This window comes from Pinus tabuliformis, chromosome 6 (assembly GCF_031772625.1).
Source record: "Pinus tabuliformis cultivar Carrire ecotype Pingquan chromosome 6, CPIR1, whole genome shotgun sequence".
In the NCBI taxonomy this organism is placed as follows: domain Eukaryota; kingdom Viridiplantae; phylum Streptophyta; class Pinopsida; order Pinales; family Pinaceae; genus Pinus; species Pinus tabuliformis.
This window is the reverse complement of record NC_142292.1, coordinates 854,029,025-854,044,151: the sequence shown is the minus strand read 5'-3', so window position 1 is coordinate 854,044,151 and position 15,127 is coordinate 854,029,025. Positions and strand designations below refer to the sequence as shown.

The window sequence follows — 15,127 nt, the reverse complement described above, 5'->3', positions numbered from 1 at the left end:
TCATTCTTGGAATAGATGAGAATATCATCTAAAAAGACTTGTACAAATTTATCAAGATACTGACGGAAAACACTGTTCATAAGATTCATGAATACGGCTGGCGCATTTGTTAACCCAAATGGTACCACAGTAAATTCATAGTGCCCAAAACGTGTCCGGAATGCAATCTTAGAGATATCATTTTCAGAAATCCTTAGCTGATGATACCCTGATCGAAGATCAATTTTTGAAAAGACAGCAGCTCCTTTCATTTGATCGAAAAGATCATCGATTCGCAGCATAGGGTATTGATTCTTTACTGTAGCTCGATTCAGGTCTCGATAGTCTATGCATAATCTTAAGGATCCATCTTTCTTCTTCACAAAGATTACAGGAGCGCCCCAAGGTGAGGTACTGGGCCGAATATGCCCTATATCGAGTAGTTCCTTCAACTGGATTTGCAATTCCTGAAGTTCTGGAGCTGTCATTCTATAAGGCGTTTTAGAGATCGGTTGGGTACCTGGCTTTAATTCAATAGTGAGATCCAATTCTCTTACCGGGGATAATCCAGGTAGTTCCTTTGGAAATACATCCAGGAACTCGGCTAACACCGGATATTGTTCTAAGGATGGCCCTTTTTCTTGGCTTACTTCGTGAATTGCATAAGCCTGACAACCCTTTCTTAAACAACGCTTCACCTGCATTGCCGAAATGTAGCGTAAAGAAACTTCCCTCTTGATTCCTTGAATTTGGATTACTTCTCCCTCATCATTTATGCCCAAAATCCTTTTTCCATAACAGTCCACCCAAGCTTGGTGAGCTTCCAGCCAATCCATACCTATGATAAGATCATACGTTCCTAAGGCTGTGACATAGACTTTTAGTTTAGTCGAACAGACCCCTAGGTCAATTTTGCATTGATCCACACTCAAGCCCACGGTTTGGAGTTCTCCTGAGGCCATTTCCACTTGGTGGAAATCATTTTGTCTACGAGCTGCCAACCCACATTTGTTTAATGCATATGACGAAATGAAACTATCTGTGGCACCAGTATCAAATAAGATTTTGAGTTTTATGCCATTGATAATACCTGAAGATTCCACTACAGTGGATTGATGGGCTGCTTGGTCGTGGTTGACTACTGCATGAATTCTATGATTACTTCGATTGGCTGATATCGGCTCCTTCCCAGTCCTATGCAATATATTCGATGAAGCTTCTGGGCAGTTACGCTGGAAATGCGGCCCCCCACATCCCCAACAATTGAGCTGCGCTGATCCTCTTGAATCAAGGTGTGAATTTCTAGAGAACGAGCCGCGTCCTCCCATGTTGATTCCTCTCGCACTCCTTCCTCTACCGGTAGTCCCTCGCAATGCCCATGGTCTGGTGTTGGACGATTCCGCGGCTATAGTGTTTATTGCCATGGGAACTCTTGTCCCCACACTTGGGGTAAACCTGTTACCGTAAGGTGGCCTCGAGCTACCTCCTCTGAAAAAGTTCCGGGGAGCCTTCCCTGGAAATCCTGATTGTAAAGGCCCTGCTGGCCCCATATCCTTTTTGATTCCAAGGTGCTCTTCTGCATAACGGCCACATTCGACTGCTTCGGCTACAGATGATGGTTTCCACATACTTACCAAGGCTCTGATGCGAGGATTTAACCCAAATATGAAGCGTTCAGCTTGACGTTCATCAGAGTCTAAGTAGTGAATGTATTTTACCAGCTCCATAAACCTTATTTCGTACTCTTCCACCGTTTTACTTCCCTGAATTAGTGTATGAAAGGCTCTGGCTTGCTGTTGTTGAAAGTATGGAGGTAAATACTTTGCGCGGAACCTTTCCTCAAATAGTTCCCAAGGAACATTATCCGATGTAAGGTGCAGCTGCTTTTCCAGATTTCCCCACCAAATCAAGGCACTTTCCTTTAGTTGAAACACGACAATTTTTGTTTTTGCTGAAGGCGAATATTCTCTTAACCTAAAGCACCGGTTCATCCCTTCCAACCATGCTTCAGCGCGTTCACCAGCTCGACCTCCTGAAAATTCTGGGAGTCTAATTTTCTGAAGCTCTCTAGAGATGTCTTCTCTCGATCTTCTGGGCTCCAAATTATTTGGTTCCGCTGAACTGGTGGCTACATGCTGAAATTCCTCTTTTTTTTAGCCTTAGTTGATTCCTTTAATGTCTCCAATAAGGCTTCCAAAGAGTTCATTATCACAGTCAACTCTGGTGTTGGAGCGTTTGATGTTGACGGTGGTCTTGGTGGTGACGAAGGTGATGGGGATGATGATGGCGACGGTGGTGGCATTAATGGTGATGATGCTGCCTGGTCACGACGTCGTCGCTCATACGTCCTTACCATGGTAATGGTCCCTGAACACATAATAAAATTTATATATATAAAAAAAAAATATTTGAGGTGGATAACCGAATTTTAACACACAATTTTCTTTGCAACTTCACATTTATAAACGGGTATAGTTTTGCTATTTTTACCCGCTAGGCGGATCTTACTGGTACCGAGGTCAAGGAGGGTGGTCTCGCGACCTCCTTGTCCTAATGCAGGGTATTCTATCCTAATATGAATAATGCAGAAGTGTATGGTTATTAGCTCCTAAGGTAAGACATCTAAAGTTTATTTACCTAATAACATTCACAAAATGAAAATGTTAGATGTCTCGTTTATAATGTTCATTGGTAACATACTTGTCATACCTCAATCTGACTATTACATTTAAGGGCGGTCATATATATCTATCTCCCGAATATATTACTTGGATATGGATTTAATCCAAAAAAGAAGGGTTGTGTTGTTTCCATATTCGTTTGACCTTTAGCCGTAAAATTTACCATAGACATGTCCTGATTAAAATCTAGAAGAGACAAAGTCCATCAGTGAATCATAAAAGTAGATTGGATTTTAAGCGGAGGAAAAATAAATTAAAAATTAAAAAAAAAAAATGATTTATGATTTCGAGAACCAGTTCTGTTAAAAATGGTTCCGTCCAAGGATGTAATTAGTACAATTTTGTTCTCTAACTGAGGTTTTGGAAAGTATATATATATATATATATATATATATATTTTCAATTTGCACTTAATACTTTAAGGGTTGATGCAAAACGCTATTTGACTGCAATAGGATTCATAGAGGATTCATACACATTTCTAATTCTACATTAACGAAATCTTTTTATTCACATCCAACACTGATGTACTTAGCAGCCCCATGAGTCTCATTTTAGTTCTGCTCTACAAATCTGGAAATCATAGAAACTCACCATATTCCAGATCTGCCCTAAGAACTAGAAATCTAGATACACTGTTTTCATACCTAAATCCTAGACTCGAGTTTTGACATTTAAAACATATATATATTTTTTTAGTCTAAATTCGATGTTACCAATTTAATAGTGACCTTCTTTCATATTTTTCTATTTCAGGTTATTTCCAGAAATACTCGATATCAATTTTTCTTGGGATATGCCTTGGTATCACGCAAATTATTTCAAAAATGAAAAGATTCCCAGACTGCTTCATGGATGTCTGGAAAGGATAAGTCTTTACCAAAAGCTTGAGAGTGTTCTAGAAAGATAGAATTTAGTGACGTTTAACTAGTAGTATCTTAATATTCCAGGACGTCTCGATGCCGGTCGATAATGAATAGGTGATCGGATTCACTAGCTAGATTATCCCTATTTCGTATAGTATGTTACACATCTATGTCGGGAATCTAACTTTAGAATTTTCTTTATGTTCCTCAACATAATGGTTATTATTATATTGACAGTGCTTGATAATGTTACCAAGTTTGAAAAAAAATTATTCATTTTATTTCTAAAGCTTCTTTCCATTTTGCGCTATCTATCATATCCTATGGTCATAATATATGCAACTGTTAAATATTACTTTTAAATTCCTGCATACGGATGGAATCACCGCCATATATTTGCGTCGGGCTTGATCTGACAACTGTTAAGCGACGACATTAGGTTTAGCGTAACAAACTTTGGTGAATAGGCTCTAACTGAAGGAAAGATTATGAGAATTTCTCAGGGCAACGGCAAATATAAACATTCGACGGAAAGAGTGCACGATTTATGTAGCTTGGAAAGATAAATCCAAATTGAAGCGTAGATTTGCGGTGATGAAATATGGTACCAGAAGGGTTTCAAGTTCACTCTATTAAAACAGCTCGATGCTAACGCTGAGACAAACATTTGCGTCCATAGTGATGAGAAATAGCACGAAAAGGGGGTTTCAAGTTTCCCTGAAAGTTAGTTCGATGTTTAACGTTGATACAAACATTTGCGTCCATAGTGATGAGAAATAGCACGAAAAGGGGGTTTCAAGTTTCCCCGAAAGTCAGTTCGATGTTTAACGCTGATACAAACATTTGCGTCCATAGTGATGAGAAATAGCACGAAAAGGGGGTTTCAAGTTTCCCCGAAAGTCAGTTCGATCTTTAACGCAGATATTGGTGCGTCTGAGTCCACAGTTCATACTTTTATTTTGGTTATGTTAATTTCAGAGAAAGAGAGAAAAACTAGCTTGCAAGTGTACCCTAAGTATCAATCACCTGGACAGATTTAACATATAGCCTCCCTACCTCCAAACGTCAGGGCAAAAGGTACCTGACGCTGAAGATTTTCATCCATCAGAGATTTCAAGCATTTCAGCCGTCAGAGGTCAAGCGATCCTATTTTCCTTCGGAAAATGGATTTAAAAGTAGGCAAGGGGTTTATCTCTCTATTTTCCAAAATAGAGGGCGAATTGAGGAAATCACTATTAATGAGAACAATTAGCCACATCATGAGCACATTCCCGACAACCGATGGAATAACACCATCGGTTCTTTAACACTTCTTCAAAAAGTTTGCCATACAGACTCATACTGTCCAACAAAACATGTGGACTTTTCAAATAGACAATTATATGCCCTGTAACTGGAGCACCTGGTCTGGAATTTGTTTCTACGAAAATGTTTTCTTTCTAAAACAGAACAGAATCATAAACCTTAAGAGTGTGTTTACAGGTGTAGGGCCAATAAGGTACCGCAGAGTTAAAAACTAGCTCTGATACCATCTGTAATAACCATTCACACAGTAACTAAAATCTGAAATACAGAAAGCCTGAAGAATTAATTTGTACTTACCTTAACTGCTGCTGATTCTGCTACTGAACTGGTGATTCTGCTGCTGGTGATGCCGTGGCTATTTTGATCCAATCTCCGGGAGACCAATACCACCCAACCAGACTGAGCAAACCTAGCTGCTCAATCCAGAAAGCTGCTCAACAGAAGCTCTCTGTCCCTCCGTGCCCAGAACCTCAGACGGCTTAAAGCTCTTCCAATGGATAATTATCTTCTCCTGGTTTTCTCCTGGTGAATTTCTGCTTCTGGTTCTCTCTGCTCCTCTCTGGTTTTTCCCCCCCACTCTCGATCCAGGCTGCCAGTTTTTATCTACGAGCCTGGCGGTGGCCGCCCTCCTACCTGCATCCACCGCCTTCCCTCGACTCGACATGCCCTCCATGCAATTTAACCCTCAGATATTTTCCTGGCAAAGTGCGCTCTGTTATCAATTTTCAATTGGTTGGACGCGCCCCCTTTTAAAGGGTCCTGCAATGATTTTTAGGTATGCTATAGCATATAGTTGTGTTTTACGCTTTTTTTATGTATGTTTATAAGTTCAGCTATATATTTTATAGCATTTAAATTTATATATATTATAAAGTTTCATTATATATTTTATAAAATTTAATATATATATATTATAAAGTTTAATTATATATTTTATAAAATTTAACTTATATATGTTTATAAAGTTTAATTGTATTTATAATACTTAACATATTTATTGTTTAAATTTCATCACATTTGTTTTATTATAAAGTTTAAAACTTTATATAATGGATCAATTTAGATGGTTCGTTACAATCCAGATTCTCATTATCACCTTTCTGTTGGGATACTAAAGATTCCTCTCAAATCTCATCCTTAATGAAGTCATCCCATAGCCTATGAAGCTTGGGAACTGCCTATCATGCAATGATGTCCTTATTGAATGGGGCCCAAGGCTTGGTGAAACCATTCGTCCTCACCATCTCTTCATCTATCACAACCTCCCCAACTGCCACCAATTGATCACAAACTTAAGTATCTTGGTGAGATAACTAGTCACTATATCTAATCTAATCATCTTGGGATTCTGAATTTTTCCCTCAACGTCATCATCTTGTTTGCGTTATTGCTTTGGAAAAGATTCATCAAAGCGTCAAACATTTGCCTTGTTGAATTTTTCTCGAATAGGTGAGGATTCAAGTGATCATTCGCCACATCTAAGATGATCCTCTTAGCCTTCACATCCATTTGGTTATGGATGACCAACTTTGTTGCATCTGTCGGCATGGTCATTGTGGTATTTGCAAAATCCCACAACCCATTTTCCATCAGAACTAATGTAACCCTCACCTTTCAAGGGATGAAGTTAGGTGCACCCTCCAACATGCTCTCAGACCTCAAACCAGTTGCTACCATCTCCAAATCAGAAGTTTTACTAAAGAAAAAACTACGACTGGAATTTTAGATCTTTTGTAAAACTTAAGAGAATTTTGATTTCCTCTTTAGAGTATATTGCTTTGATACCAAGTTAAACTTCTAATTCCAAATCAAGAATTAAAAGTTTAAAAGCACTAACTCAATGCAAGAGGGATTCGGTGAGTCAATATTGGCACTTTCTCAAAGTGTTGATTACATTCCTTTTGGTTTCTAGTGATAGCATTCAAAATGCACGCTTACTAATTTCCCACTTCCTACAAGGCAAATTCCTTTAATTTTCCCTTGCATTCTAATTGTTTAATGCTTCTAACAAATATCCAAGAGCCTCTACAACAATCAAGCCGAAGTAATAGGATAAGCGACAATCCTAATGGATAGCTCTCCAGAGATGGGTCCCTCAAAGAGGGTTCCATTTAGACAAACTCTAGTTGAAGTTTTCATGAAAAAAGCAATGTTGTTACAAGCGCGAGCGGGATTAAATCGGCGCGGGGAACGAATCGGGAAAAATCGGAAAAATCGGGAAAAAATCGGAAAAAAGCGGGAAAAAATCGTTTGGTACAAAAATATTCATTTTTTTTCAATTTTTTTAATATCTAAACCATCTACAACATAAAATAAATACATTGACACATAAATATGATAAAAAAACTAATATATAAGATGTTTAATATCATTTCTAGCGCTAAAATCACACATAACATTGAATCATGTCCTGAATAGTAAGTCCTGACTCCTGAGTCCCAACTCAGCCTCAAAATATCAACAAAAAATATGATAATGTATCTCATCATGTCATAGACAATAAAATGAAGTCTAATCCTATTGATTTCCTTTGCCCCTCTTGCGAGAAAATGCCACAGCTTTCCCTTTCCCTCTAGATGTAGATGTTGGTGCCTGTGCTGGTGGAGATGGCAGTGGAGTCTGATGTGCTCTAGAAGCTGAAGAACTAGAAGTAGGAGCTATAGGAGATAGACCACGTCCTCTACTGGTGGCAGGGGTAGCCCGAGCAGGTGGTGTCACCTGGAAACATTACAATCTCCCAATCCTGAAATCCTGAAAAACTGATAAGTCTGCTGGATTTTAAATGAAATCTAAAATTCTACTTTCTCCATATGAAATCCAATGAGGCTGGAACCACTCTCAAACATCCTGAGTCATTTCATGGTAATGTTAAAAATTTAAGTAAAAGGATGAAAATGAAGATTAAGGAGAATGTCACTTTTACTTTAAGAATTTAACATTACCATGAATAGCATATCCATACTAGGGCCTAGACTTTATCATTAAGCTGCCCCACTCAAAAATTATTTGTTTCTTTCAAAAAAAATTGCATGAAAAAACCCAAATGACCAAATGAAAAACCAAAAAAAAAATTATAAAATCGCGCTGTCCCAATCCCCCGCGATTTTTTCGTTAAAAATCGCGATTTTTTGAAAAAAGCGCGATTTTTTCAATAAAAATCGGCAAAAAAAAAATAGGCGATTTTTTCGTATAAAAATCGCGATTAAATCGGCAAGCTGAAAAAATCGCGATTTTTTCATTAAATCGCGATTTTATCGCGATTTTAACAACACTGGAAAAAAGTAGCGATGACCCTAGTGAAGAAAGGCTCGAAGCCTAGCCAATCCATCACATCTTGAATGAAATCCCATTCAATCTTGTCGTATACCTTGTCGATATCTCTCTCTAACAAGGGTAATTTTGACCCAAATTCTTGAGCCTAGTCAATACTATCCAAGGCTGTGATGAGATTGCTACAAATAAATCCTCCTTTAATAAAACCTATTTGTTTTGGCTGGACTATCATCAAAATGAACCTCCCTGCCAAAACAGATCATTCCTTTGAGGAAAATGTCATAATGACATCAACAAGTCTAGAAAAGTCTATCGTAAAAGAATCTGGAACCAACATGTTTCTCTGATGGTGCTTCTAATAAATACCCAAGATCCTTTGCAACAATCAAGTAGAAGTAACAAGCTAAGAGACAATCCTAATGGATAGCTCTCCAAAGATGGATCCCTCAGAGAGGGTTCCATTTACACAAACTCTAGTTGAAGCTTGCCTGAAGAGTAGCCATAACCCTAGTGAAGAAATACCCAAAGTCTAGCCAATCTATCACATCTTAAACAAAATCCTATTCAATCTCGTTGTATGCCTTAACAAAATCTATCTATAAAACAGGGATTTTCAACCAGGACTCTTTAGCCCAATCAATGCTCTCCCAAGACATGATGAGATTGCAAAGAATAAATCCTCCTTTTATAAAATCTATTTGTTTTGGTTGGACTATTATCAAATTGAGCCTCCCTGACAAAACAGCACATTCCCTTGGAGGATGACGTCACAATGACATCAACAATTCTAGAAAAGTCTATTATAATTGAGTTTGGAACCACCTTTTTTTAATACATCAAAGTTCGTGTAAGAATTAATCTGCAAAGTTATGGATCTTGATTAGCACTTCCTGTGGAGATCAACCAACCCTGTCTGCTGCAGTTATGATGTAATCCCAATCTGATTTATTCAGTTTCAAGTGTGATTTTGTATGTTTTTATGGTAGTTTTAGCAATTTTATGCTGGTTTCTGCCATATTATGGTGGTTTTTAATTATTTATTCCTAGGAAATTCTAGAATTTTGATCACATCCAACAGTACTGCTTAAACTCTTACCACATATTCAGAATTTGCTACTTTACTCATTTTTTTTTATTCGTTGGTAACAGCTTTTTATTATGTCTACAAACAAAATCAAATGAATCTTAGAATTTGGTCTTTCTTTGAATGCTTGTACTACACCATTTGATGTGTTTTACAGCCCCATGCAACTTTTTGGTAGACAAGAGTCCTGAAACAAACAATGGAAGCCAGGCAAATCTTCATACTAGCATTTGACTGTAATGTCATCCATAAATACATATAAAACTTTGATAGACATCTACCTTGAATACACAATTTCCTTCACGATCAACATGGCAATGATACTTGTACATTTCCCAATCATACTTCTGCAAGACATGAGAAAGACTCCAACTCTAAGAGCAACACTAAGTAGCAAATATTACAATCACCTTAAAATTAAAAGTGCTAAACTATGAGAACAAAACATGATTGAAAGAACATCAATAAGTTTTGCCTTCACAATAACTAAAGAAATAAGCTTCTTGTGCAGACAAGTTAGATGATCAACAAAAAGTTTCTAGTTAAATGGTCACAAAAAACAGAGGCATATAACAGGGACAAATAAGCAGTTCATGGTTTGATATAAAGATGCACCTTTCTTTCAAAATGAGAAACTGAGTCAAGCTTCATGGCTAATTCTTGCCTAAGATTTGACTCTACAGCAACTATTGGCAAGTCTTGCAGGCCATTTATAAACTCAACTGATAAAACCTCTTCCAGTGCATACCTTCAAAGCCACCAAATTAATCAAATTTAGATAGTGCAAATCCTATTAAGCAAACCCAGCTTTATTATGCAGCATGAGCCCAAAAAAAAGTATTCCATAATCACTATCAAACATACGGTGTAACAGAGCTTAACACAAAAAATGCTATGGGAAAGTCAAGCTTCCCCAATGCTTTCAGGTGTTCTGTGAAAACTGGTAGTTCGGAGGGTTTTGTAGTGATCGAGTCTTTTGTTCTCTTTGAGCTATTCCAATTGTCATGCATGCAAGTCTGTCGGCTTTCACCTCTGATGCGATAGAGCTCATTAACTAGAAAATGAAACAAACAAGTCAATACCGTCAATATATATATCTTTGCAAACTGTGACAAAAGTATATAAGTTCTCATGAATTATATAAGTAAATTGAAGCAGCTAACATATTAGTAACAAGAAAGAGAAAGCAATAACCTACAAGAAAATGAAAAGTAAATAAAGAACTGAGATAGAGGAGTCAAACTGGAAAAGGAACTTGACATTGTTGAAAATTGTCAACTCACAGCTAGATCCAATAGATTAGTACCATTTAGTTTAAGACATACATTAGAAACCTAATAAAAGTTTGAGGCAAATTTACAATTATTATCGCACTAATATAGCATCCGGTGAGATTTAGTAGATGACAAGTAGCATTATATCTAAATGTACATTACTGTTTCTAAGTCCTTGACTTAAGTAAACAAATTGTATACATCATTCTTACACAAACCACTCCAGCACTCCACCTACCTGCTAGATTTTCTAAACCATGGTCAACAGATTCCCCACTCTCAAAGGATCCCTGCAGAAAACTTAAAGCTACTAAAAACTGCACTGTGATTAATGCTAGAATCTATAAACACACGCTATAGAAAATATAATAATATATAACAGAAACACAGTGAATTGACTGTCAAAACCTGCTACTGCTTCTCATTACTTCTGAAAATGAAAATCTGCTATAGGAAAACAGTGAACTGCTAACTACTGAACTGAAAACTGAATGAATAAACTTATACCTCTGACTTCTCTTTAGTAGATGGAGAAGAAGAGTAGATACAATCAATGTTTTTAAAACCGGAACCGGTGACTGGACCGGTCCACCTAATGAACCGGTTTACCGACCGGAACCGGTCTAATCGGGACTGGTTTGGTCTAAACGAACCAGTTTTAGAAAAATACATTAAATAATTATTTTTTAATGAAAAAAACTATTTTTAAGATTTAAAACCATGATTCCAAGCCAATAGAGACAAAATATGCAAAGATTGCTCATTTATATACCATGTAAAAGTGAATATATCAAAATGGCACAGAGTGCAATACATATCATCGACAAAATACATAAGCAATGAGGCTCTAAATGGCCTCTAGAGTGCAAAAACAAAGCCTACAAACTATGGGGCCAGTGGCCTACTACAAGACTTCAGTCTAGACTCTACATATATGATAATAGTAAATACTATAATAGTGATCAACATTATCACTTGAAGTTGAAACTTCTCATGAGTCTCAGTCATCATTATCAAACTCAGTTGGTTGAGTCTCGACTCCCAAACTTTGCAGTCACAAACTTCTCTATTGGTTCAGTGACTTGAGTCTCAAACTTCTGAAGGTATTCTGCCCTAATATGCCCTATTATTTCATTTGGTGCTCCACATGGCTTTACATGGCCTCCTATCCCAGCCAAGTGTTGCTTGAACCTGTTAATACCCCCTCCTTGAATGGATTTTTGGCAATATTTGCAGATCATTTTGCCATCAATCATATCACAATGAGCCCATGCAGTATCTCTGGCTTTTGGAGGCATGATGACTCCCTGGATGGTAGATCATAGAAGTGAGAAGTTTATAACACATAAAAAAAATTAATTCATGGACAACAGTCAAATAAGGAATTTTCAAGTGCAAATCCTTACCTGGAAATGCAAACTAGCTTCCTTAGCCTCCTCTTGAAGATGGCAACTCCACTGACAGCGACACACTATCTCCAAAATAGCTCCAACTCCAACTCCAAGATGACTACTTCAGCAAAAACTCAACACTCTCCAAGCTCACAAACACTCCAAATCAGTTGTGTGAGACAAATGAGAGTGAGAGGGGCCTCTTATAGCTTGGAGAGGGTGTTTTTGGAGGGAAAACACCCTTAGTTCCCCCCCAAAACCCCAAAACCACAGTTAGAAATCCGCTTTTTGCAAGTTATGGTGGGCATGCCTAAAACCGGCCGGTTTGATACAAACCGGCCGGTTCCGTCCTAAACCGGCCGATTTTCACCGGTTAGGGCCAAAAATTGGAGAAACTGCCTTTCAAACCGGGTTTTTTGGCCGGTTTAGACCGGCGGCCTTGCTAACCGGCCGGTTAGACGGGTAACCGCTTTTTAAAAACGGTTTTAAAAACACTGGATACAATGAATCTCAACATGTGCACAATGGTGCCTCAATTGGAGATAATCTGAGGCATGCAAGCATGCATCCTCCTCCAGATCTGTGCCTTGACTACTAAGTTGCATGCTGTTAATTTTAGGTATGTTCTATGCTTAGAGCAATTTATTTCAATTTTCACAGTTAGCTCAATATCTTTTCCAGATTAGCAATCACATTTGCATAATAGTAAATTGCAGATAGAACATAAACATCAATCGCAGAAGACAAGCCAAGGCAAGAGGACACAAGATGTGGCACTAGCCCGGGACAAATCCCAATGTGGGGAAACCCTTGATCAATTTTTCTTATATGTTCTTCAATAGTTCAGCAAAGAGAGAGAGAGAGAGATAGTACATATACCACAGAAGTCAACACTTTGACTTATCTAAACAAGAGCAATTATCATCTCTACGTAGATGATACATGAGGTAGCTGAACTCAGTTGAAGACATGCTGCTTTAACTGATTCTCCCAGGTGACTCCATCACCATGCTGCACCAATCATTGTGTTGCTCCTCATCGTCATGCTGCACCTCATTGTGCTGCACCATGTTGCACCCATCACTATGCTGCATCTCATCATGCTTTCACTAATCACGATTGTACCCATCACTGTACTGCATCATGTACTCGTTGTCCCATGTGCCATTGCTACACCATGCTATCACTGTTTGTCCCAATGTTTAGCACTATTGTACCTTGCTGTCCCAATGTTTAGCACTGTTGTACCTTGCTGTCACACATGGTATCCCAATGTTTAGCACTGTTGTACCTTGTTGTCACACATGTTGTCCCAAGGTTCAGCACATGCTGTCCCAATGTTTACACATGCTATCCCTTGCTGTCCCAATGTTTATCACTGTTGTACCTTGTTGTCACACATGTTGTCCCAATGTTCAACACATGTCCCAATGTTTAGCACTGTTGTACCTATGATTTCTTGTTGTCCCATTAACCTACAGCAACCCAACAATCATGCCCAAAACATACCATGAACATTGCTGCCTCCTCATGCTATTGTTCTGGGCATATGGCAGCCCCTAACACTTCCATGCTGGCCTACTTAGGAGTGGCTAGGCTTGTGGCCTACCACAGACCTTTGTTGCACACACACCAAGCACCTAAAATGCATGCTACAACTCACTGTTCTAGGATCCTTTGACTATTGCAATTCGAGACTGATTAGGGTACTCAAACATAGTCCCTAACAACCCTTCAATCTGCCCAAAAGTGCCCTCCTTTATAGGAGGGGAGGAGACCCTATGCTGCAATTTCTGGGCAGTCTAGCCCTCACCAACAACTTTGGCCTTCCTCCTTTTGCTACGGCCAAACAGTCCCTGAATTCTTCGTTTGTCTTGCCTCTCTTGCTGCGGCCCAAAACAAACTTCTTCTCCTTTACAACGAGCTGCTCTTCAAGGTATGTGTTGCACTTGATTGGATTGCGTCTAGGGCATCCTTAGGACTGTGGCTAGGGCTTCCTTGGGACTACGGCTAGGGCTTCCTTAGGACTGCGGCTAGGGCTTCCTTAGGTTAGTGTTAGGGCAGCGTAGAGGTTCCTTCCATAGCTTCGCTGACCTGTCTTCTTTGCTGCGGCTAGGTAGCCTCCTTTCCTCCAACGTCTTAGGGCTACTTCCTCCTAGATTTATCTCACACTAAAACCCAAGACAAGTGGAGAGAAATCAAGAGAGAAGTGTGTGTGAAATGACTCTCAATTCATCTCCTTTTATACTAAAATGTTGAGCACATGTGGGGTTTATTTGGTTGCTGGCCGATTTTGACAAATTGTCTTATAACACAAATAAATTCATAACTCCATGAATACTTATCGGAATCGGATGATTTTTAGATCAATCCTACACCTCTGGATGAGAGGGATCCAAGAAAAATATCAACGACCATAAATAGGATGACCCACATGGAGTTTGGCCTCAGTTGCCAATTTTAACACTCCCTCTCAACTAAGGAGAACTCCATCCGCTAATCCATCTGTCTAACTGTACTATCTATGCCATCAGTGCACTGCTTTTCTCTGTTGAGCTCTGCTCTGCTCTGCTGAACCATGAAGAAGAAGAATTGATCGAGAATGTCTCATACCATTCTCTACTGACCCAAAGTCAGTTCTATATGAAGAGAGTGTGTCATACCCCTCTTACTGATCCCAGAACAGTTCCAAGAGAGTGTGTAATATCACTCTTACTGACCCGAAGTCAGTTCCAATTGATCCCAGATCAATATCAAAAGAGAGTGTCTCAAACCACTCATATTGATCCCAAATCAGTTTCATTGATCCCAGATAAATGGAGGTCATCCTAGCATAGGGAGTACGGTAGATACAACGATGCGTCCATTGATAGTATTACTATGGTCCCTAACCCCATTTCCCTGCTCATTGGTGAGATGAGAGGTACTTCCCATGAGTCCCAGGCTGCATGGGTAGGATGCCTCGCTAGGAGAACCACTCATCCTGTCCCTAAGTCGCCACGGGGTATCACAAGGGAAGGCTAAGCCATTCACCCTGTACACAGTGCACCATTAGGGGAGAGTGAGTCGCCCTATGGTCGCTTGTTGCTCCAAGAAGTACCCCAAGCATCCCGGAGCTCCCAGAGCTCAATGCATGCATCATGCAAGACCCTCACAAGAGGGTCTTTCAACGACTCCAAGTTGTTCGGGAAAGTCACAAATTTGACCTTTCCCCAGGGCTTTGACAAAATGTCTGTGACCTGAACATCAATCTCAATGCGATGGAGCCTCCTCA

The 15,127-nt window shown here is 39.1% G+C and overlaps 1 protein-coding gene across 1 annotated transcript in view; it reads right to left on the bottom strand.

Moving 5' to 3' along the window:
- Window positions 1–15,127, bottom strand: part of LOC149261573 (putative RNA-dependent RNA polymerase 5) — a 547,055-nt gene that overhangs the window by 495,641 nt on the left and 36,287 nt on the right. The window contains exons 2-3 of the mRNA XM_089369746.1: window positions 10,053–10,242; window positions 9,804–9,936 (exon numbers count right to left, since the gene is read on the bottom strand). Of these exons, the coding sequence (XP_089225872.1) occupies window positions 9,804–9,936; window positions 10,053–10,242 (323 nt within the window). The remainder of the gene's footprint in view (window positions 1–9,803; window positions 9,937–10,052; window positions 10,243–15,127) is intronic.